General features: G+C 39.9%; 2 protein-coding genes across 5 annotated transcripts in view; both read right to left on the bottom strand.

Annotated features, from left to right (window-relative positions):
- Positions 1-8,455, bottom strand: part of prkar2aa (protein kinase, cAMP-dependent, regulatory, type II, alpha A) — a 49,723-nt gene extending 41,268 nt beyond the window's left edge. Inside the window, exons 1-2 of one of the 3 annotated variants that reach the window (XM_078254559.1) lie at positions 7,785-8,455; positions 6,646-6,929 (exon numbers count right to left, since the gene is read on the bottom strand). In XM_078254559.1, coding sequence (XP_078110685.1) covers positions 6,646-6,892 — 247 coding nt within the window. In that variant the 5' untranslated portion in view covers positions 6,893-6,929; positions 7,785-8,455. The remainder of the gene's footprint in view (positions 1-6,645; positions 6,930-7,784) is intronic. The other 2 variants (XM_078254557.1, XM_078254558.1) reach the window with 2 other exon arrangements.
- Positions 8,456-13,371: 4,916 nt separating this feature from the next.
- mgll (monoglyceride lipase) overlaps positions 13,372-24,811 on the bottom strand; it is a 37,952-nt gene continuing 26,512 nt past the window's right edge. For both annotated transcript variants that reach the window (XM_078254561.1, XM_078254560.1), the window contains 4 exons: positions 22,676-22,786; positions 22,019-22,108; positions 20,120-20,335; positions 13,372-18,503 (listed from right to left, as the gene is read on the bottom strand). In XM_078254561.1, the coding sequence (XP_078110687.1) occupies positions 18,387-18,503; positions 20,120-20,335; positions 22,019-22,108; positions 22,676-22,786 (534 nt within the window). In that variant the 3' untranslated portion in view covers positions 13,372-18,386. The remainder of the gene's footprint in view (positions 18,504-20,119; positions 20,336-22,018; positions 22,109-22,675; positions 22,787-24,811) is intronic.

Raw genomic sequence — 24,811 nt, 5'->3', positions numbered from 1 at the left:
TCCTAGTGGATGCACAGACACGTTGCCTTACATGGAGATTAGATAAAGATGGCTACAGGAGGACACAGACTTTCAATGCTTCATTTGCACATGATTTAAGTGTCTTTGTGACTTGAACTGTGGCCCAAGAATGGACAAATACATTTCCTAAACTGATATGCTATCTCAGCTGCACAATACACAGTATGTCTCTCGCCATCACTGTAATGTTTTCAAACATGGTCCTTATTTCTATAAACTGATATAGTAACAGATAGGATACAAAGACTCTAGATATAGAAGATATAGACAGAGAAAAATACAGAAAAAGACAAATAGGGATGTGGAGAAACAGGCACAGAGATGTAGAGAGATATGCCTTTTGAGATTCAAAGAAAGAGACTTAAAAAGATAAGGCAGGTAGGCAAGAAGGCAGACAGACCAACAGACTGGCTTTCAAAGAAATGATTGACGCAAAAACATTAAGACACAGAACAAGGTAGAGAGCAAGTTCAGTTAACAGACATACAGGTAGGACACGGATAAAGAATGACAAGACCAGAAAAGAAAAAAGACAAGTCGGTGAGACAGACAGGTACTTTATTAAAAAGAAAGAAAGCCATCTGAGGGCTTTTCCACGTAGCGCTTTCAGTCACCCAGCCTGGGTCTCTGAAGAAATGCTAGGCTGCATTAGATTTGCCTGCAGGCTAGAAGCACACTGGACACACACTGCAGCCTGCTAATCAGGTCACCTGTTGCACAACACTGCACGGAGTGACACACACAAACACATTCACACGCAGGCGGGCAATGTGAATGCAGCGTAAGACATTTAACCTAGCTAACAGACATTTTAAAACTTCTCCAGGACTTCCAGACACCCGGCTTTAAAAAGTGTCTATGTATTATGGCCACTTTCAAGGTTATAGGTTAGGGTTTCCGCCAGTGTATTGCAAGCTTGGTGGACTGCCAGGCCCAAGTTGACTCCCGGCCGGGCTAAAGCATCATGGGATTTAAAAATAAATAAATAATTAAACTTAAATGTGTCATACAAGTAGCAAACTCCTTTAAGGAATAACTCAGTGTGTAAGTTGTGTGCGTAACGTTAGCGAGCAATGAACCGTATGTCATACTTGCAGAACTTTAGTTCGAAGCGAAAACCAACCATCTGGGAAGATTTGCACTCACTGGTGCAATAGGGCTGCTGCGATGAAAAGGAAACACTTTACTGGCTTCTGTTGATGTTAGGAATCTTCCCAAGACCCCTACTTTAAAAATACCAGTGCTCATGTAATCAGCACAACACCTCGGTAGCATTTTGAAAATATTGACTTGTGCTTTTCAGGGAGCCCCCCCCCCCCAGACAGCATTTTGCAGGTAAATCTTCCAATATTCCTTGATAAATAAAGTTAGCCAATTATTGCTTCTAAAAAAAAGACTCTCAGCCTCTCTTCTCCCTCAATTTTTTCAATCAGCATCTGCTTTATCCCTGCGGTCTTTCTTATAAAAACACATTTAATTAATTTATATTATCATCCCTTGCACTCATCTGTCCCTCTATCCATCTTTTAATAAAAAGCCCCACTTGTTTTAGTCACAGAGGCATCCATTTATACTGCCCTACAAAGGCAAAAGACCTTAACTCGCCAGAGTGTGAAACTGAGGCAAAATTACTTTAAAGTTATCTTAATGTCCTGACACAACACAAAAATGTTGAACTCAAATTTGACTTTTGACCCTTTTTAGGATGTTACTGTGTTCTGCCTTAGCATTGCCCACAAAATGACAATCGGTCATACCAAGGCAAAAGACCTTAACTTCTGTTTTATAGCACAATGTTATGACTACAATGACAACTTTTACTTAAAATGTATCCTATGTAATCCTATTGGACTCACTATGATAAAAATTACTTTACATTTATCAACATCATATGAAAATGATATATCAATACGTTTTTTTCTGTATTTCATACTCATACTACCACACAGGCAGTCACATGATTGATTCACACTCTCTGACAGAGGTCAGAATTAAGCATGTGTGTGTTTTGATGTTTTAATGCATATAAAGCATGTTCTTCTGTTTGGATATGAGGCACTAATTTAGACTCATTGCAAGAATGAAGACGTGAACATAAAGATGGCGTCATTCACGTGCATATTAAGTAGCCACGTTGGTTTGTTTTGGTCTTATAATGCATACACAGATGCTTTGCAGAGAGGATGGTTGGTTTAGCCAGCAGTTAAGTTCACAAGAATTTGTCCAAATTTCAAGATGTGCGGCAAACTAAGATAAACTACAAACGGACAGCTTTTGTTTTAGCTCGATTGTCAAAATTCGCTATTTAGAGTAGAGAAGAGCTGCAATTCTGTAAACAGCGCAGTGGACGAGAGTGGACTGCGCCCAGACACAGATTGAAATATATCGCTTCCTACATGTATATGCCTGTAGACAGGCGAGTGGGTATTGATAGGTATTTACTTTTAGGATTTATTGTAGCCTACTTACAGTTACGAGCGTAGCTGTATCTTTCCCAGTCAGGTACATGTGCTGCGTGTCAGCGTCGTCCTCTGCTGTGTGTGTGCGCGCAGCGCGGGCATCACATTCACAGAGTACCTTAACTCAATTTGAGCATTCTGAAGCGCCATGAAACAAAGACAAAGAACCGTAACTCATGTTACGGTATTCTGCCTTGGCTTCTCTACAGCTTTTGAAGCTACGGCAAAGACAACACACGATGTTCTCCCCAAAACAATAAAATTGACTCAAGATATTTGTCCACATGATAAAGCAGATCTTTAATTTTCCAAAAATGACAATAACTCATTTTCGACCAAAATTGAGTTACGGTCTTTTCGCTTTGCACGGCAGTATACCCTTCTGTTTCTCTTGGTGCACATGCACTGCCAGACTGACACTAAACAGCCCGGCTCAAAGGAGAAAAAATAACATGCACATATTAGGAAGACCTCTTTTGTATGGCACTTTTTTGCATAAAGCATGTAGTTTCCTTCATCAACTACTGCCCTTTGTAACCAAAGAGAATGCCGAGTAACTTTACTCACCACACATTTCCGTGGTAAGTAATTTAAAGTGCCCATATTATGAAAAAAATAAAAAAGTCACTTTCTGGGATTTGGGGTGTTATTTTGTGTCTCTGGTGCTTCCACACGCAAAAAAACAAACATCCATGCTGTTTTGAGTGAGATGTGTTCTGCCTTCAGTCTCCGGGTGAGCTGGTTAAAATCGGCACGGCTTTTTAGGTCACTAGCTGAAACGAGGTGGCTAACCGCAGCATGCTAGCTCATTCTGAATGGCAAAACACTGCTACAACACACACTAGTTTACCATAATCTACAAAAGAACTACTTACATGTCCCTGCAGGTATTCCACGCAAAGTTGGAAGTGTGCCCTCGTTTAGAAGAAGTCTCCAGGCTAATCCTGCCTTGTACTACTGAAGTTGTACAAACAAACAGCATCAATATACCATTTCTTAACTGAAGCTTAGCCTCGACATAGAAAGAGTTACTAAAAAACATTTGGCCAATCATCACTAGATATGATGGAGGTACAACAGTTTGTATCCAAAACAATATATCCATTGTTAAGCAGCTTAGGCCTGTGCAGTGATCCTGCTGTGGATTAAGGCAGCGGGAGTTTGGAAAACAAAACATGTATAAAAAAAAAAAAATTTTAAAAAAAGAAAAAAAAAGGAAAAGGACATCGTGTTATAGGAGTATACACTACCGTCCATGAGAATACATGACCAGTTATCTAACTCATTTACATTTTAGGCGTTTAGCTGGCACACTCAGTGATTTCCTGCTGCGCAAATGAAAGGTTAAGAGCCCACTGGTGAATCATCGTAACTGTAAGTAGCCTAATAAAAGACGCCAAAATGAGTGTCAAGATTTTTTACAACACTAACATCAGATACAGAGCATGCCCATGTTACATAACTTGTATTTCACCTTTAAGCTCTCTAGGCCTTTAAAGCAAATTCTGTCTTCCTAAGTGCAATAAAACCATTTCTCCCATTCACAGAGCTGTTCTATGCCGTCTCAGCTCAATTAATACAATATTTCACAATGGCCATATTTCTTAATTAAGGGGTCAAAACTGCAAATGAGTCATTGGCCTACTTATAGTGGGTCACTGCCTGATATAGGCCACATTCAATTTAATGAGCTGCGCTCTAAAAGTGAGAAAAATACTTTCGCTAATGTTTTAAACCTCTAAAAAGACTATCAAAGTCAGGCCTTGGAGAATGAGCTCAATCTTAGCACTAGAATTCTGACACAACATATGTTAAACAATATTGTAAACAAAATATAAAGTCCTACCACACACAAATCAAGGAAGTCGTGATTACATAGGTCAGCGTTTTAAAGCCCTAGGTCACCATACAGAGGTACACCCTTTGTATTCTGGCATCAGTGGCGCTAATGCCGGGAGTGTAATGTCTTACTGTCTGTAGATCGTTTAGTGCTGTAAGGGTTGAAACTAATACAACCAGGTTGGGTATGTGACATTGTGGAAATATACAAGAATATCCATCCAGTTTTGCAATCCCGAGTTATAAAAGTTATTTTGATGTTTTCTTCACAAGACCAAACTGTTTTGGAGCATGTGTTGTTAAACTAGTAGCACTATAGTAGTCCTTTATACCAAAGGGCTACAACAGTGGTCAGGCAAAAGCACATGATGTCTTTCATTATACAGGCCTGCGTTGTTCCGATCAGAAATGAATGTCCCCTGGGGGTGTGCACACACAAGCCTCGTTGGATAATTTACTGTCATGGATGTTACGTGTGTGACCCACAGCATCAAGGCAAAAGCTTCTCCCTGAAACACAACAATGTCAGCTCCCTGTCCTTTATTGCCACCTTGGATGAGGTGTGGAAAAATGCTTAACAACCAATCGCTAATCAAAAGCGTCGACAGGCTGGAATTTAAACGGGCGTGAAATCAAGTTATAACACATGCGTTTGCCTTCAACGCACTCACAGACACACACACTGACACAACCTGTGCATGCACATACACAACGCACCCTCAGCTGAAGTCACAGCTGTTTGACGGCAGCCAAACCCCACTTATGTGAGCATAGAAACAGAAACTCAAATCCCCCTTTTACCCTAAACCAGCTTGTACCAATCTCCAAGGTTGGCCAATATTGCTTTCAGCCGAGGTGAATATTTCATTATGGGGCATAATAAATATGGTTAACATATAAATGCAACAGAGTGAAACTAGAACTAAAGTTTAAACCAAAAAAAAAAATAGTACCCAAGTGGCAGGAAACAAGTCTGATTAATTCTATTTTTTTAGCCCAGCAACCAGATGTTACACTGGCAGGAGAGAAACTGTGCAAGCCACAATCATACTTTAGAAGCATTTAGATTTACAAACACAAAAGCACTGTGAAATTCTTAAAGTCATTAGCTTAAAAAATGTTGCACGCACATCAGTGAATTTTAGAAGATACACCTGGCTACGATACATTCGCAGATCACCACAGCTGATCATCACAATGGATAGACTCATTGAGAAAACAGAAACCCCATTCACAAGGTAACAGCCCCTTGCTTCACAGCACACTGATGTGATCTAGGCCACTCTTGCTCTCAGCAGCACAGAGGAGAGCTATGGGCTATGGAGCAGCTTACATCTTCTGCCAGTCTGACAAACACTGGGGAGTGATGCGAAAGAGGCATGGCATCGCTTCTGCTGAAAGTAGCGTACTCTGTGGGACTTTAATAGTTTGAGCTACAAAGCAAAGGTTATACAGTTCATGAACTCTTAAATTCAACTGTACTGTAATTCAAAACGCATACACATTTTATAATGATTTTTTATTTATTTTTAATTTAATTCAATTCCAACTACACTTTGATTGTAAAGTTGTATATGTGGGCCTATTTTAGCTTTGTGGTACAGATTTAACTTTCACAGCATATCCTATTAAAATGGTACAACTATAAGCTATATCACATTAAAATTACAAAGTGGTAAAGATAGGCTGTTAGTAGAAAAATGTTTTAAAACATTTAAATCCCTTGTAAGTACAGCTCACAGTGGATCTGCATGTTGCCTCTTGTTATTTTTCAATGCTCCTTTTCAAAAAAAGCACAACGCTTTCATGAAGTCCTGTGGAGTCCAGGTAAAGTTTTCACTTGAGAGTTTGCACTGCAAAAGTTGAATATTTTCACAGTTTCCAAAACGATTTGACTGGAAAGTTATATTTAATGAAATGAGACCTTTTAAGGCCTTGAAACTTTTTTGTTCAAATCAAAACATGTAAATTAGTATTTTAGATGAGCCAGATAGATAATGAGAATAAAGAAGACCTAGCTTAGCTGAGTGGCAGATGAGGGCTCTTCCCAAACGATCTGTTCAATGGGATTTTCTTGGTGCAAGTATGTGTATGCAAATATGGCAGGCCTCACACACTTGGATAATCTGTCTCTCAAGAGGAGATGAGATAGATTCTGACTACATCAGTGACAAAGCTTCAAACCTCACCTTCAGTTTCTCTCTTTCACTCCCCAAACCCCTCACACAAACACAATCTTACACTCTTTTTCATTTTGTCACATTTCACTCACACGGACATGTTCAACGCAAAGGGTGACAATCTTAACAACAAGACATCAACTTACGCTCAAAGTCAGAATCATCATCTTCGTCATCATCTCCGTTGGACTCCGTTTGCATCGGCTCCCCATCAAACATCACTCCTTTCCCCGTCTTGCCACCGGCACTGGCCCCATCCTGGCTTCTGGTGTCCCGCAAACGGGTGAAGTATTGTACTGCAAAATCCACCAGGTCTGACGGCCTTTGTCGCAGCACCTCCACAGTGTAGCCCTGCAGCAGTTCTGTCAACCCCACCGGTATCTCAATACTCATGGCTGTGTGTGGCTCAGTGGCAGCGTTTGCTATCTATCTACAGAAGGAGAGAACATTCGTCAGAGTTTGCTTTGGTACAGAGTCATACTTGTGTTTGAGTACTGGGTTGTGATGTGGTTACGGATTGCTTAATTGTTGCTTTGAACAGCTGACATTGACTTTTACTATGTCAGTACACTGTGTGCCCTGTGAATGTTAAGTGGCTATTGACAGCTCTGCATGACAACTGGAATGTACTTACACAGCCTGGGTAGCTGTAAAGAAAAACGTTAAGTTTGACAGCGAAACCGATACTACACTACCATTTATAAAGGTAACGTTAGTGCAATGAGTCTGGACGTACATGAAGTGTTGCTTTGACATTGTCTGAGCGGCCAGTCCACTTTATCTAGGGTTGAGGCAAGGAACACACAGTTCCCACAGCTGCACCGAACAGATATGAGCCTAACATTTGCAACATGGGGAACAGATAACCAATGACATTGGGTGGGTGGCCCCGGTTGGAACTACACGTAGCTAGCAAAGCAGCTAATTAGCTAATACTCATGACAACTGGTTTACTTCGCTGTTCGATCCACATATAGCTAGACTTAACTAGATTTACCTATCCAACGTAACTAACAAGCGATGGCTACAGTAAACGTAGAGGAGCTGTGATCCAAGCGCAGTCTCACTTTCAACCCACCAAGCATTAACGTTAGCTATCTTGCTAGCTAGTGAGCCATCTTCAAGGAAGCCTTTAACGTTACCGCTAGCTTTCGCTATAACATAGTATGGCGCATTGGCTGCAGGAGCTAAGCCACAGGTAAGTGTCTGGCTGGATAAACGTTGCCATGCAAGCACAGCAAGTTGTACAGGACCGGTAAGCCGTTTGGTAAGCTAGCTAACTTACTTACGTGAGATTCTGTCTCCCCGGCTAAACTAGCCAGTCCCCTCCTTCTCTGTGTCTTCCTTGTTCGCTCTTATTTCGTGTCTTCTTTTTAGCCAGTCTCTTTGCAAGTGTAGCGACCGTATCCCTCCACAGAAGACACTTGTCCTAGCTACGTTAAAGCCAACAATGTAACGTCGGAGTCGTCTAGCTAACGTTTAGAGGGCTATTTTAGCTTGCCAGCCAGCTACAGCGATGCTGGCTAAGTTGAGAGGAAAAATCACTCGACTTCACCGCTGCAGCCTCTTACGACGTCCACGCACTTGGTGAGGGAGGGTGGGACTTGCTGTGGCAGTAGGGAGAGCTGGCTAGCTGACAGGCTAACTGGCTGAGTTGCTAACTACTTGTTAGCCACTGCCTGTTTTCCTTTGGCAACTGCCTAGCGACTCCACTCTCCTCAAGACAGAAGTGTCAGCTGCTGCAGGTGACAAATCCTAAACTCAGTGTTTACAGCGTTGCGCCACACCGCCGTTATGTACAACCCAGAATACCGAAGAAAACCCTTTTTATAACGTTATTTCAGCAGTGTAGCGGTTAATTACAACAGGAGAAGATTGCAAAAATTAAATTAACACATTTCCTCCCTCCCGTAGAGGTAACTACTCCACAGAGCTACACCACGCACGTATAACGGCTGCCTCTAGCAAGCGTGAGGAGGCGTGGTTGCTGACTGAACAGAAAGCGTTGACATTGATTGACAAATAGCACGGCCAATCACAGTATAAGTTTAGAAAACCCCTGCCAATTGGAGATAGTCATGTAAGTAGAGGCGGGATCAGAGGCAGAACCATATTTGTACACTCCGAATACGACCACACCCACAGAAGTGGAAATGACAATTTGGTAGCTAGATCACCAGAAATATTAGATCATGAATAAGATCGAAGGGTTTGGGTTAGCCAACATCTGTAAAGCCTGTGAGAAGATGTGTTTTGCTGTTTTGATGTGAAATGTGTTCAAAGTACTTGCATTTGTGTTACCAATACTGGAGTGACTCCTTGGAAATACTGTATACCTGTGATGTGATATGGAAAAGGAAAACAGTCCTATCTATCTGACATCTAAAAGGAAGATGTTCAACTTTGTTGCACTTTAACCTGAGGAACCAATCATTTCAACACAATTAATAACAGACATAACAAATATCGACCAGACACCTTGGCACAGCTGCAAGTCTGCAACACATGCCTTTCTTGAAAAGCCTAAATCCTCTCTAGCGGTATGTGTAAAAAGATTCAAAACCTCACAGATGTAGCCTACTTCTATCCCAGATCCCTTCCTTGCCCTTATCCCTCACCCATTTCCTGCTCTAACTCACCACCAGTCTATCATTCTTTTCTTCCAGACTTTCAAGGCTCTTCGTACAGTAGGTCTGTTCAGATAAGACAGCACACTGCTGTTATTCTGTGAATGCATATATCAAATCTTCATGTAACCATCTAAATTGTATTCCATCTAAGTAAATTCATCAGTCCTGTTTATTTCTGTTTTTGTACACAGCTTCAGTGCACAGGGATTCTTGCTTCCCTTTCCATCTTCCTGCTCTTTACTTTGTTTAAATCCAGGTCTACAGTCAGTATTGCCCTGCAGGAATTAGCTAGTCAAAAGGGAGCAGTGTTATTGAGGTTGGATCTACAGGTGTCTCTTCTGAGAGGTTTGCTAAGCACCACCACAGTGTAGCATCTCCTCTCTTCCATTTCCATTCCAGCTGTAACAGAGGTAAAGCCGTTGCCATGGCCACAGCGAGCCCAGATTTTATTCCTCGAACCGGTTTCTGATTGGCTTAGGTCTTTGTTTTCAACAAACACAGAAGAAAAATAGGCTTACAGGCTTCATCTGCTGGGAAAATAAGCTTAGGAAATAATACATTCTTAAAAGGAGATTTCTTGTTTAAAGATGTTTACACAGAGTTTGCAACCAATTGTGCTTTTTTTTTCAAAAAACAGATTAAACTCAACATAGACCACACCAGTAGCCATTTCTCAGTCTTACAGGGTGGATGATGGAGGTTGATTACACTGCTAAAGTTAGATTGTGAACCTTACTGTTTTCCCTCAATCACCGCTGTATGTGAATTGGCTCGCAATAAGACTCATGCCTGGGAGTACATTTTTCTGTGGAAGTATTTCCCACTGGACCCACAGGAACATGAACAAGTGGCAGTACAGCCTATATGCTCAAAGTGACAAATAAATATTCATATGTACAGCCGGGACTCTGGTCTTGACATTCCTAGAAGTGCCGTCCTTTGGGTGTTGCTGCTAATGTGGTTCAAGCAAATTCCAAGGAGAGCTACTAGCCTACATTCTCAGAGAGAGAGGGGGAAAGAGAGAGACAAAATGGGGCAGAGAAGAGTGGAGGTAGACAGTGAAAAAATTAGAGTGTACTGCATATGTATGTGTGTATATACTGTGTGTGTTTTAGTATCTAGCCTCTCCAAACATCTCTGTCTTGGAATGCTGACGTTATCAGGTGTTGACATGAGGATGAATGAGAGGGGTGCGGGGGGGATGAACCTTGTTGCATTTCATCCTTGCTGTGCCTCATCTGTGCAGTAACTTTTCAATGTATGGAGCCAAACAAAAGCAGCAATGCCTGAAGAAATAATCTTCAATGACACTACTGTCTAATTCCTGGAGATTATTACTGAAGGTTTTGGAAAAACAAATGCACTGTTCAGACTGAGTAACATGATCAGTGGTGTAGGAAAACACTGCAAAAGATTAAAAAAACAGTAGAGCATGTGTTTGATTTTAAGTGTGTTATGAAAATGGGTTGGTGGCAAATATAGTAAGATTTGTACAGTAGTAGGGTCAGGGCAAATTCATGTCCACATATTAAAAGTCAGAGTCCCAAAACCAATTCAAATATAAAAGAAAAATCTCTGTATCTTAAATCTTCAGCTACATCTTGGTTCATTCATGCCTGGCATGCAAGTGCTCTGATCTGGAAATACAGCTCTACAACACTACATTCATACAACCAAGGTGGTCTTGTCTTCAATGAATTTTGTGGTGCAATACCGCCATCTACTGGCTGATGTTTGCTTTTTAATATCCCAAATAACCAAGTCAAAAGCAGGAACTATTTGAACCATCTGGGTAATGCTATCCTTGTTCTTGAGTTTTGCACACTAAACACAACAGAAACCCGGTGGACAGGCATACTGGCATATGTGACACTCAAGTTCACCCTGCTGTACGCATTACAGAATGAAAATGAACATTTCTAACTTTATTTTACCTGCAGTGGGAAGTGAATCATTGACTAGCTGTTCTGCATGCAACAATTGGTCCCAAAAAGTATGGCAGTAAAAATACGTTTTTTTTTTCTTTACAAATGATTACTTAAGATATGACTATTTGCTTGGAATTAGGGTGAAAACACTATAACAGGCTAGAACCACACAGAACTAAAAAAAAAAAATCTCACACATGATGCTTTCCTTTTAATAAAATGTTTATCACACAAATGTAGTTTAGTAATAAACTGAACTACTAAGTGAAATGAAAACATTTACCTTCACTCTGAACCCATTACAAAGAGAAGCTGTGAATATGTCATATAGTTTATTCTGTAAGAGTGTATGGACATTAGAGTAACAAATATGACTTTCAATGATTTAGTAAGCACTTTGATTATTACATTTTATTTACAGTATTTTTGTCACACTTGAATTTAATTGTCTAATGCTGATACTCAACTTATCATGAAGTGACTCATTACTATTAAGGATTGATTTACAATGTTTTCCCATAATATAATGGAAAAATGTAGCAGTCATTTCTCTATCACTATCACTGTATGTGTCGATGGGATGGCTTTGCCTGACAACAATTCACACTTCATCTTCCAATTTTTCACATCTGACTTTTCAGCTTCTGCCTCCTCAGAGCCAATTACAATCTAGATCTTTACCAGTACCAGTAACTATGGCCAGAAGCATTTGTTTGTTCATAAATATTGTGCTATGTGAAGAGTAACAGTACAAGTAATGACAAAGCATGTTAAAGTTTGTCTCCAGTTCTGCCAAAGATACAGAAACCAACTGTGAATGTTTTAGTGCTAGTTATTGTATAGTTTTTGCTTGAATACAATGTATATATATTTTTTCAACCTTTAAAAAAACTAAAAACATTTACTGATGCAGCCTTTTGTGTTTTCAGGGTCCTCCAAAAAAAAAATGCATCTATGTTTATTTAATTTATTAGTGTATCTTCATTCAACACTTGCCTTGACTCAAAGTTTGAAATGTCATTTTTTGCAACAGCAACAGTATTTCAACATGTACAAATAACGACAAGGATGAAGAATGAAACCATTCTACAGGCATTCTTGATGGACTCTTGATGGAAAAACTGGTTCTTGTTGTATTTCAAATCCTTGTGTTATTATCATGTGATGGACAGAACTTCCTGTTTTCTGTTGAAAACCAATGGGAAAAAAATGGATAAGTTCAAAATATTACACACGATAATTATAGCAACCCAAATGGGGGCAAAAGCCTCACCTTTAATGTATAGTATTGTGTTTCTTCATAATGTGGGTGTCTTTAGGCAAACAAAACAGGTGTTTAAGGGAGCTGGGAGGTATTTATGAGCTGTAACTGTTTCTGACCCAAATCTGATTAGACAGAAATTCAGACAGACAGACAGACATAAATAGACAGGAGAAAGACAAGCAGACAGGCCCAATTACTTAAACAGAACAGATCTGACAACCAGAAAACCAAGAGAAACTGCTCTGCTTAACGCAGCTCTGTATAGTTCATCTATCTCAAAACACACAGACACACACACACACACACACACACACACACACACACACACACAGACTCAAATACACGCTCAGATACACAATCATCATAGTAATAAAGGCACAAACAACACTTGACCACAATCTAAAAAATAGTGTTCCTATAAAAATCTCTGATACCTGCAATTTAGTCCTCAAACATGATTTGACCAAATTGTCTTTGATCTGAGATGTAACAGATGGTTTTATGAATGCAGAGAGCTACATTAAGTCTCTCACTCGTGTCCATTTTATTTTACATTACTTAAAGAGGAGATACCTTAAGATTACAGTAAAGTGAGAGTTAAGTTTCTGAAAGGCAAATTTGGGAAAGAAGTACAAGATTTTCCCAAACCTGTAGCAATAACACCCTGTTGTTAAGATCTTAACAAAAGCATTCTATTATTAGATGGTTTAAACATTTATAGTTCTGTGACAAACTGCACAAAGACTTTAGTTTGTTTTTCAACACAATGCTGACTTCAACGCACAGTAATAAAATACTCTATATGCAAAATAATATCAGAAACATTGTCATACATGTTTGGGATTGCTGACTGTGCATACAATCTTGAAACAGTTTCCATCTCCATCTTCCATCAAGTATTATGGAGCTTCATGTAGCTGAGCATCAACAGTAAAAAGTACATAATATGCCCGGTTTATGGTATAAAAAGTGCCTTGTCATGACGTGTAATCAATATATGGTAGCCTATACGTAAAATTACATTTACTTGTAATTACATTTTGTAATTACAAAATACATTTTCATCAAGCATTGTTAGCAATCCTATGCTACTATACAGTGTATTACAATTATGTTCAGTAATCAAGCAGTCTGGCCACTACAAATAAATCAAATTAATAACATTGTTGCTAAAAATAGCAAGATTTGAATGAGGGTTTTGTTCCAAAATGCAATGTCAATCATTTGAAAATGATATCTGCATTTTCAATGTAACAATTTGATATACTAGTATGTAACTTAAGTCCCAGGGAAGGAATTTATGACAACCTGGATCTGTATTTTACAGACATGATGATGATGAACTTAAGATAGAACCTATTTTTTTATTTAAAGCATTTTGGAGAAGACCTCTTCAATTCTTGCTGTCTACTTGAGCCCTGATGCTTGACTTCATTCACGCAAACTGTGCACTGAATCTTTCCAGTGCACAGTGCTTTAATCTCATAAAATGACAGAAAGACTGGCCTGTGCCCCTTAGTCCTCCACCATATATAACAGCTCTTTTCTTAGACACAGTCATAAAGTCGAGACAAAAAAAGACAACAACAGCCCCATTCACAAACTGGCTGGCCAATTGAATTTCGCTTTGTCAGAAAGGCTGCAGACCAATCAGACTCAGCGGTTTCCCTGCCTTTGTTATTTTCTATCCCTTACATAACATAGAATGTCTGTCCTGAATAGAAAAGATATTAACAGTCTTGTGGATTATAACATATCAACAGAGCAGTGCATCTGTACATGGCTATATCACAGTATGGCAAACCTGCATACAATTCATGCTTGTATAAGTATAGAAGCCAGTAGAAAATAACATTGGCATGCACAGGGGAGGCTTGCAGTACAAAGGGTCAGGGGTTACACACCTATAAGACAGATGAATAAAAATGAAATGGAAAAGTGGTGGATTCCTCCTTAAATCCACTTATAGACCTCCATCACTTTTGAATCAAGACAAGGGATAGATGGGGCAAAATACACAAACTCCTTTGAAAAAAAAACAACACATTTTAGCCTTAAAATTCCGAAGAATTAATTCTTTGCAAAAATGGATATAGTGTGTTTTAAGTACAAACAGCAGACCAGCCTGATTTGAATTCAGTGAGCGTGTGCAGCTCTTATTATTCACTGTGAGCTGCTGACGGTACTTGTTTGCTCTCTTATCTCGATGCTCACACAAAAGGGAATCCTCAGAGCAGCATAATGGACAACCAGGTCTGAAAGCGCAGCAACGTCTGCTTTACATCCTGCACCATTAGCAAATACACATTTGTTACTGGGTGATTTCGGTGAGAAAAAAACAAAAACAAAAACATGCTGCAATGGTTACTGACCGCTTCTCTTTTCTCTTTTTCTCTCTCTTCTCCTCTCACTCCATTTCCATCTCAGTATATGCACTTGTGTAGTCTTACAGGTAGAGCGTTTTAAATGTACTGTAACATAGGATCCTGCAAGTCTGAATCCATTGTGCAGCAGGGGTGCTATTAGCAGTTTGAATACAACTGGGACTGTGCAGCTGTTGTGTGTGCTGTGCCTGCTGAAGCTCAATCAGGAGGAGATTGTGTTTGAAGTGCTTCTGATATGGGGTTGAAGTTAAGGGCTGACTCCCACTGGGACCAATGAATACATTACATCTCATTTTATGTCTGCACCCATGGCAGTGTAACATGATATTCGGTCTGGCAAAATGTCTTCTGATGCCTGAGAAAATGGAGAAGAGGATACACTTCCATCCTCAACTCAATTCTGTTTATTTGCTTTTTTCTATCCTTTTCTTTTTTTTTTTTCTTATGATTTATTTCGTAAATCATTCGAAATATGCAATATAAACTCGCCTTGCCTTCATTATCCTGCTGATTTCAATTCATTAATCTCTCATTTTCCAATGCAACTCTGTTGTTTCAACACCAAGATCAGAGAACAGTTTGCAAACATCAGAGAAAATAAAGAATCAAAACACATTAGAGCTGGAAAGTGTCTGCAGGGCATGTTAGCGGGCGACAAATAGGTCACACTCTCGCATACAGACTTAGAAATGTTAAGTTTTTGTGTCCCTGAAGTAATTTGATGGGTTTAAAGCCAGCTGTAAAAAAAGAAAAAAAAGAAGAAAAAAAAAGACAAATGTCATACAACCTGTTGCAGTTCTGACAATTGTCCACTATGGACAGTGTGGGTGGCTGACATTATGAGATGTAATAATCAGCAGTGGAACAAGGGGCTCTGTGATGGACAGAACAAAGAGCGCTGGTCACCACAGCAAAAAAACAAAAAAAAGATGGTTGTGACATGGTGGGGTGTGACAGGGTGAGAGACAGAGGGAGGAAATGGAAAGTTAGAAAGAAAAAGAGACAGAGCAGGCATGACGCCAGCAACTCATCTCATTCTATTATTTTTGTAGTGATCACCGTGGTTACTACACATGTAAAATGGAATTAAAAAAAATCTACCTTGCCGCCGGCCTGCTGCCACGGTTACACTTGAGTAACGGTCACACTGTGCTTCCCCTACACTCTCTGCATGAGTCTCTTTGAACTCTGGGTGATAAAGAAAACTCCTAAAAAGCCGGGGGGAACACAGATGAGTCTCCTTCTATGAACTGCAAAAGATGTATTATCTACAGAACATGCGTGATGTCTGAAGTCAACAAACAAAATGTTTGCTCCCTTTCAACGTTTGGTGTTGTGGATGGACGAACACGTGCAACTTTAAAACTCTTGACTCTGTCCCTTGAAACTTTGTCATGCTTGCTGAATAGGTGGGAAAAGCTTAGCGGGCGTAGCAATACCTGCTAATTACAGTCTACCTGACAATATAAAATGGTCTGTATAGCTTATAATTAACGGCTATCAAAAATATAGGCTACTGTGACATTATTGCTATGGTTTCTTTGAAAACCTATTTGAAGCCAGGGCTGACTTGAAGTACTGCACACTGCTGCAAACACTTTAAGAAGTGACAGGTTTATACTTTGGGAACATAGAAAAGGAAAGGGGAAATGTTAGCTTGATTGCTTTACCCTTTGTAATGTACTGTAGATGGGATTTAGAGGATTAAAAAACCTAAGCCACACCATTCATGTTAGTAGCTAGAAGGCAGAAAGTCTATTCTTATATTAGTATATATTCTTTTTCCAACATGAGGATATAAAAGCTGCTTCAAAGTCTTAAAATTCTGATGGAGAAATATAGATGTCCCAATACTGAAATCAGTCTACAAAGAGAGTTTTTCATTGTAGAAAGCCAATTTCTCTATAATTTGACAACATAAATGTATGGACTATATATTAGATTGCTGTTGGGGTTTAAGTATAATCTTCAATTGTGTTTTTTTACTCTCAGTGATATCATTTTCCTTCTCACATTGTCTGGAATCTATTCTAGAGATCATCCTGCTTTCCCATAGAAGTATGACTGCAGCACTGTCCTGAGAGGATTGGAGTCCCACTGTGGCCACCCACGCAAGAAATGCATACATTCATATCACTTAAAGGTGATTTGGATAAAAGTATCCACCAAATGACAGATGCTGAGTGAATAGAGGAAATCTAGTCTTTTGTTAACATTAACAGAGCGATGGGTCCCTTTCATTTTCCAGCTGGGCCCTCGTCTGCAGTCTGAGCTTAATGAATTTATAGCTGCAGAGAATGACCCAAAATCAACTCTGACCTTAAAGGTCAAAGGTCACATGGGGGGGACCTTTTGAACTTTGCTCTTTTCCTGTATTTCCCACCTACAGAGAGAGAGCGGCTTCACCTGGTTAAGCTGTCTCCTCTTCATGTCCCTACACTCTTAACTGGCTCACTGAAAGAAGTATAGTACTTTATATGGAAAGTGAATTTGTCCATTGGTAACTTGATCAATCAATGGAGGTGGTGGGGGAAATAATCCTTTGGCTGTAAATCCTCACTTTATAGGAGGTAAAAATATAATAATATAAAAAAGACTTGAAATATTTTGCCAGTGTCCATTTTACAATTCCCTTAAAACAACATGCCAAATGAATATATTAGGACTAGATTTAAATGGATGGATGACACCAAGCTTCATACTGTATGTAATGTATCAGTGCCAAGCATCTGTCTTTGGGCCAAAGAAAAGGATAGGATGTGGAGAAAGTCGGGAGAAAAGAGGATTTGTTGTACATACACCCAATCCCAATGTGCTTACAGTTTAAGTTTCTGAGTGACTCTAGATGTGTCAACAGTGGTATTTTAGGTCATTTTTTTAAAACAGTGTAATCAAGGAAGGGACAGAGAAGATTTTGAAGAGAGGTTGCGGATGTTTTCTGAGAAGATGACAGTTTCTCCTGAGCCACCAAATAGGAAGACTGCTTCTAAGCAAGCACTAACAAAACAGTCTCACAGAAAACCTGTATTGTGTCCACTGGTGTTACATAACTGCTGACACCGTGAAGATAGTGAAGCAGTGTGAGGACCTAGCTATTGAGTATTCACCCTGCACTGAAACCACAGCAGCTCCAGATGTGCTGTCCTCCAGCTGATCCTGACCTCTGATCTGTCTGTTAAGGGTGGATGAGCAAAAAGGAAATGTGCCTGTGCGGATTAATAATATATTATATTACACTTGTCATTACTTCTTAAAAATATCTGGCTTGTGTGTATATAAATGAGGAGGAGGAAACTTAATTATTGCACTTCAAACCCCAGGATACTATAGCTTAAACTAACACTGCACATCAGTGAGGTCTAATGCACTCACTGCTGCTGAGTTTCTCCAATAAGAAGTAGTTTCTGACCCCATCATCCAATTTAAATCAGTGTAACTTGGGCTGATTGATAGACGCACAGGGGATGTGGAAATATTCTTTTCCATACAGCATGTGCCTGGAGGATAACGTCAGTAAACTTTTTACACTGAGAAAATGTATTTCCCAGACCGGAGAGTGTAGTAGTAGTAGTATTGTTATGCCGGACTACTGGAAAATGAGCAGGCTTCTTGAGACTAGGTTGGCAGTTGCCTTGGAGCGCTGAATGGGTTGTCAAAGTCACTTTTCTAGGAGCAGTGCGGTTATGGTGATGTCGTAGCGGGGAGGCGCTCTGTGATCCAGCTTGTCACCTCCTTCAGCACGGACTCGGCCACCTCTGGGAGGTCGTGGTGAAGGGCGTGGTAGCCTCCCTCGTAGACCTGAACAGGAGCAATGATAGAGAGTCAAAGAGATGGTAGTCTCGCTTTGCCAGACCTTCTTCCACAGCGCTGCAGAGGAGGGTCTGGCTAGTCCACACAGCATTCCGGGATGGGAGAAAAACATGCTCTGGTTTATTGGCATTTCTTTAAACCCATCACAATCATCTTGGTTGGCGCTAAGCACTGGGCAGAGCCACGGTACCGCTGCAAAATAGCCTTTGGAAGGAACTTGTTTTGGTGGAACGTGTACGTTCAAAAGTTGTTTTAGTCGTGGAACAGAAAACTCAGATTGGACAGATAGTCTAGCTAGCTGTCTGGATGTACCTGCAGAGATCCGAGGAGCAGTTAACCATAGTCCTCATAAATGTACTGAAGTTTAAAATTCCAACACAAAGAAAGCGGAAGGTAACGGGCATCCTGCCCAAAAGAGTGAAATCCGTGAAATTCCACGCAACAAGGAAGCTATTCAGAACTGGTTTATTTGAGCTCAGAAAGGGTTATTATTATTTGAAATCTAAGCCATTTGAAGAACACCAAATAAAATGTCAGTCTCCAGCGTCTTTTAAATTAACTGCAGTCCAATTTCAGTCAGGGGTCAAAGTTGAGACACATCCATCATGCTTAGCTAAACCTACAGGGAAATGTTTGGACATTTGGTATACCAATCATTTCTTTGATAAGACGTGATAAAGGAGTCCCTGCAGCTCATGAACCTGACCTAACTCAATAGAAAACAAGCACATGCAGGAACTGGTTTGTCTCTTTTCAATTGTGCTTCTCATTCCAGTTATAGTTTTCGTTCCTCATGCGATTAGCTATGTGACAAAAAAGTGTGTGAACTTCCTTCTTCAGAGATACACACCCTTCTGCAAAGAGGAAAAATCTATAAAGGTCAAACAGCCTCCAGTCTGTCTGTCAGTGAATGCGCCTTGCTGGAGCCAGCTGTAGTTGTGTGTGTGAGAAGGCTGAGTTAAAGTTTTAGCTGAAAGCTTTCATTAATTGATGCACTTTAATGATTAAAACTTACATATCCGAAAACTTTTATTGCCAACACAGCTTCTTTTATGCACGAACCTTCTGCCCATAAGCTGAGTATGCTGAACTAGCCCCCTCCTGAAAAGCTTTTAGTAGCTTATTTGGGGTTCCCCATTTCATGCGTCCTACATATGATCATTGTACCTTCTGAAATTGTGTTTAATGATACAATGATGACGTGTGAAATAAAGAAAACAAATAAACAAACTGGGTTTTCATGTATCAAAGGCAACAGTAAACACTGCTTGAAGTTGCACTTTATGTATATCAGTCAGCCACAAAAGCATAAACTTTGTTGTCCTCAAGCTGTAGCAACCTCTCATACAGACAACACAAGTGTCTTTTTGAAATGTCAGAAGGCAGTGGTGTGATACATTATTCCCTAATGTTTTGGTATTGTGTGTCACAAATTGAACAGTAAGAACAAATGGATACAAGTTTGCGTCAATGTGATTATTCCATTTCTTTTAACCTTATATGACCAGGCAGTCCCACTGACAAAAAAACCCATTTCAAATAAACTAATAAACACATTTTTCAAAATCATTTACATGATATTTACTGTAACAACCCATCCCCACCTTGATTTTCTTGTCTGAGTTTGGAGCGTTCTCGTACATCATCTTGGAGCCTCTGATGTCACAGAGCTTGTCGTTGTCGCCGTGCAGGAGCAGGAAGGGCCAGCTGATGGATGGGATCTCCCTCTCGATGCGCGCCGCCGCCCCCATCAGCTGCATGCCGAATGACACCCGCATGCCACCGTGGAAGTTCAGCTCATCAGCGTCATACGCCTCCACCTGGCAGGAAAGAGAGAGAGAGAAAAAGGAAAGAGTTATGGGGCAAAGTGGACGATGCTCAAGTTTATCACATATCTCCCTTCGATGCAGGGCTGATTCTGCATTGTCTTTTATCTCTTAATGTAACCAGAGAAGCTACATTTTGTGTTGGACATTTAAAGTGTAAGTGTAAGGTCTGGATGTTTGTATTACGCATCTATATTCAACAAGCCCAATACAATTTGTAGTTTAATTCAAATATGGAAGAAAGCTATGTGAATAAGTGCCTCCATTGGAGAAAAGAGGGCACTGAGAAGAAATGGGAAGACCATGAAAGTTGGCAAATGGGAGTAAGGATCATAAATAAATGAATGGAGGGCTTTTATGGAAAGAAAAATAAGAGTCAGAGGAAGGGAGAGATACAGAAGGTAGATTGTGTTTAAATCAGAGTTGAATAGCAGAGGTCACACCCTGTTTTTCTTACATTAAACGTCAATACGTTTAAGTTACACACATGCTCTCACATAAGTCACACACATTCTATTCATTTTATATGTAAACACAGCTGATGGCCCACTCTAACATAAGCAGGTTCTCTCAGGCCACATGCACAGCTTCTTTGAATAATAAATGACTGTAAGCTGAGATGTGACACAACACAACCTGTTCAGCAGCTCAGAGGAGTCAGTGATACTCAGAAACACATTCTTAAAGGCGAAAAGATTTTCTTCTAAACTGAGATACAATCATATCACAAAAAGGAATAAATTACATAATACAAATCATCAACTTTTTTTGCTGGACTGATAGTTCCCCACTTTATCTCACAGTGAGAAGGTAAAGCAACCGTTAATATATAGATGGAAGGCTTAGAAGTTCCTTGTAAAAATGTTAATGATTTATTGTTATTGTATCAGGCCATATGCTTGTTGCTTGTAATTAGGGCACTATGCGTCCCAATCATGTATGATACATCCATCTAGTGTCGCGTTGGTGATATGAATGGGTGAAATCCAAAGCTGAACAGTAAGTATCAACGGCCAGACTCCCATTCACCCCTTGTGTCATGTATATATCTAGTTTTACTTTGACTATCTCATGTGAAAAAAAGCTTTACTTATTTAAGGTTTACTTCCTCCAATAGACTGGACGAAGCAGAAGTAGCAGAATGTGGGATTCTATTTTTATTAGAGCTTTGGTGTGTCAATATTTACAGACACAGGTATGATGTACACACCCAACAATACAAAAACCACAGGACACGTCCACAGGCACAACTACGTGCAAATAGAGATGTGCAGACGTGCCTGCATGTGTGTTTTTGTCCTTTCTGTGGTTCATTGAAAATACACACACAACCAAATACACACCAAGCAATTTTGTCTACTTGTCCTGTAGGTGACACAGTACATGCACCTGTTTTTATAATAACAAATAACACAATACAACCAACCCAAGGTATTACACACAAACAAACTTGGCTAGATAAGACTGACTAATTGCTATTTTGAAAGGATTCAAATTATGTACTGTGGGGTGGGCTTTCCTGGTGCATGACTTCCCACAAGTACACATAAAACACACATGCAAATTTCTCCCTTGAGACCTTGTAAATTCTATTTTCTGCAACGCCCATACCAGATATTTCAATCACAGATAACAATACAGCTCCCCCACCCAAACACACCAACATGTGTCTCTCACCTGCTTCTTGTCCCGTGAGATCCATTTGGAATCGATGGAGCCCAGAGTGAGGCTGGGCACCATGTGGTTAAGGACCTTTGCCAGAAAAACCTGCAAACAGCGAAAAACAAAACACCCAGAGCCTGTCAGTTTATTTTCACACATCAACACCTCCCTAATGAATGTTTCTATCTCTCTCTGTTGTTTTTCTCGCCATCTGACTTTGTGTGTTACAAAGAGATACAGTTGTGAACATTTGGAGTATATGCTGTAGAATTCCCCTGTTTGCATGCAGTGTGTTTCTATTGTATGTTTATATCAGTGCAGAGTTCACATTTCTTCTTGTTAAAACATGCTAATCATTTGAAAAAGTCTCTTCTACTCCCGTGCAGATTTTTTTTTAGTGTTGGTCTTGACAATCGGACACAAATGTATCTGGGATTCGATAAGGGCACCTACACTGATTCTTGCACTTGAAATACACAAAATAAAAGATGTCAGTATTACAGTCATTGCCCACAGCAGGGCTGAGTGGAGTAAGGCAAATTAATGACTTCTGTTGTAATTGAGTACTTGACTGAAGAGTGTGACTCACTTATGAAGGAAAGAGTAGTGGAAAATAAAGAGGAAAAGGAAAGAGCTGTGGAAAGAATGAGTGGACAAGCGATTGTGTGGCACCTTGAATGGTGTGGCCGAGTCCGGGTTCATCTGGACCATCGGAGCTATCAGAACCACTCCAGCAAAATCACTGGGTCTCTCACAGGCCGTCAGGATGGAGATAGCACCACCCTGAGTGAGAAAAAGCACAGAATATATATTTATATATGCAGACGAACCAGGTGTTTATTTCTCTAACAATGGAATACAAAATCTTCATCTTATTTCTTGTAGCACTTAATATATACAAATTGATACAAAAACGTATGTGCTTCAAGCAATCTATACAATATATGCAATGTGCTACAAAAAAGGAACGACTTTCATAACATAACATACACATACGATTTTAAGTTTAAAGCTATTAAACATAAAGTACGGTGTGAAGAACCTTATGCTGACAACTTGGTTATGTTGGTTGCATGAGGTTCGTGCAAAAATTTCTAGCTAAACACTGCTGCAGGGTAACCAACAGTAAATTTTATTCAACTGACCTTAACTTGTTTATGTTTCAATAAACAGAACTCAAGATTTATGTGTCAATCCACAAATCTAGAAAATATTCGATCATGGAGATTTCATTTCAGTGGATCCATGTTACAAACTGTTTGCTGTCCATTGTTGTTTGTGCTGTCATGTGACCATAGTAAGTATCAGCTGGTCCTGGTAATACCAACTGTGACCTGATATCAGCATTTTGATCAGTGGTTGTGTGAATCAGTATTGCAGGCAGCCTTCAAGTTCATTTAAATAGTTTTAGATTTAAATAAATATATTTTTGTTAATGCTAGCCTTACAATAGTACATGCTAGGAATTTATCTGACAGACAGAACAGCTTGAAATGAGGGCAATGTTAGAATATGTTTGACATTCTAGATCTTCAAAAGGTAAAAAAGTAAATGGTGAGGAATAAAGCATTCCAGTCAGACAGACTGATAATGAAGAATTACCAAGAAAAGAAATTATATTTTTTTTAAAAAAAGCTACGGGCAAGAGGTAGAGTTTTAAAGTTTAAAACAAATTAAAGCAACTTGAATAGTTAAAATAGAAGACAGAACATGTTTCAATGAGGGGAAGATGATATGAGAGCCTGTAACAGCTGACAGGGAGTGTCTTATCAAAGTCGATGAGAGGTTCTGATGTGAGGAGCAGTGGGAAAACTCCTCAAAGGTCAAAAAGAAACATAAAACAACCCTTTTGTTTAGATGGGCGTGAATTTCCACCCTGCTCTTTTGTTGCTGAAGCTATAAACAGACTGGGAGAGAAATGTGAATGTGAACCCACAGCTCTTAGCACACAACGTGCACTGTTTAGCTGCAGCAAACAGCAGCGCAAGGTCACACCTTGGCACCCATGCTGACATTTGGGATTGTGATTTAAATCCGGTGATGTAGGGCCATGATAACTAGCAGCTCTGTGGCGGCCTAGACTCAAATCAATTTGCCATGGTTCACTTTGTCGTGGGTTCTCTTCTCGTATGCAACATGTGCAAGTGTCTGCGCGGGCGCACACAGGCAGACACACATACACATGAGCACAGTGTTTCTGCATTTGTGAATCTGTCTCTGTCTCTGTCCCTGGCCCTGTCTCTGTCTCTCTCGTTGGAGACTAATTGGCTTCAACTTTGTTTGTGAGCGTTCTTTGTCACTTGTGTGAATATTCATCAGGCTGGGGCCAATGACTGGCTCACTTCACAAAAAGAGGCACCAAAAACAAAACATTTCCCACCAGAAAATCTCTCTCACTCACAGTCACTGCATATGCCCACACAAACACACACAGAGTTAGAGAAGGAAGCTTTGCTACAGCTCCATCACTTGTTTCTCCTTTAGACACTCACATTCCAACAAATACTAAAAGACAAGCTTATACTGAAATATCCATGTGTAAAAACCAGGACACACACTCACAGAGAAATTGTGAAATTTAAACTGCTCAAACTGTCGGTACAAAACATCTGATTCTGTTTAAATATAACTAGATGACTCAATGTAATTTAGTACAATAGCCCATTCTGGGTCGTGTCTTTACACACTGCACATTTTGTCCAGTGGGCTCCAATGATAGATAGATAGATAGATAGATAGCGAGAGAGAGAGAGAGAGAGAGAGAGAGAGAGAGAGAAAGAGAATTGGTACAGAGAAGCTCTTTAAGAA

The sequence above is a fragment of the Sander vitreus genome, chromosome 7 (assembly GCF_031162955.1).
Source record: "Sander vitreus isolate 19-12246 chromosome 7, sanVit1, whole genome shotgun sequence".
Taxonomy (NCBI): domain Eukaryota; kingdom Metazoa; phylum Chordata; class Actinopteri; order Perciformes; family Percidae; genus Sander; species Sander vitreus.
This window is presented reverse-complemented; position numbering and strand designations above follow the sequence as displayed.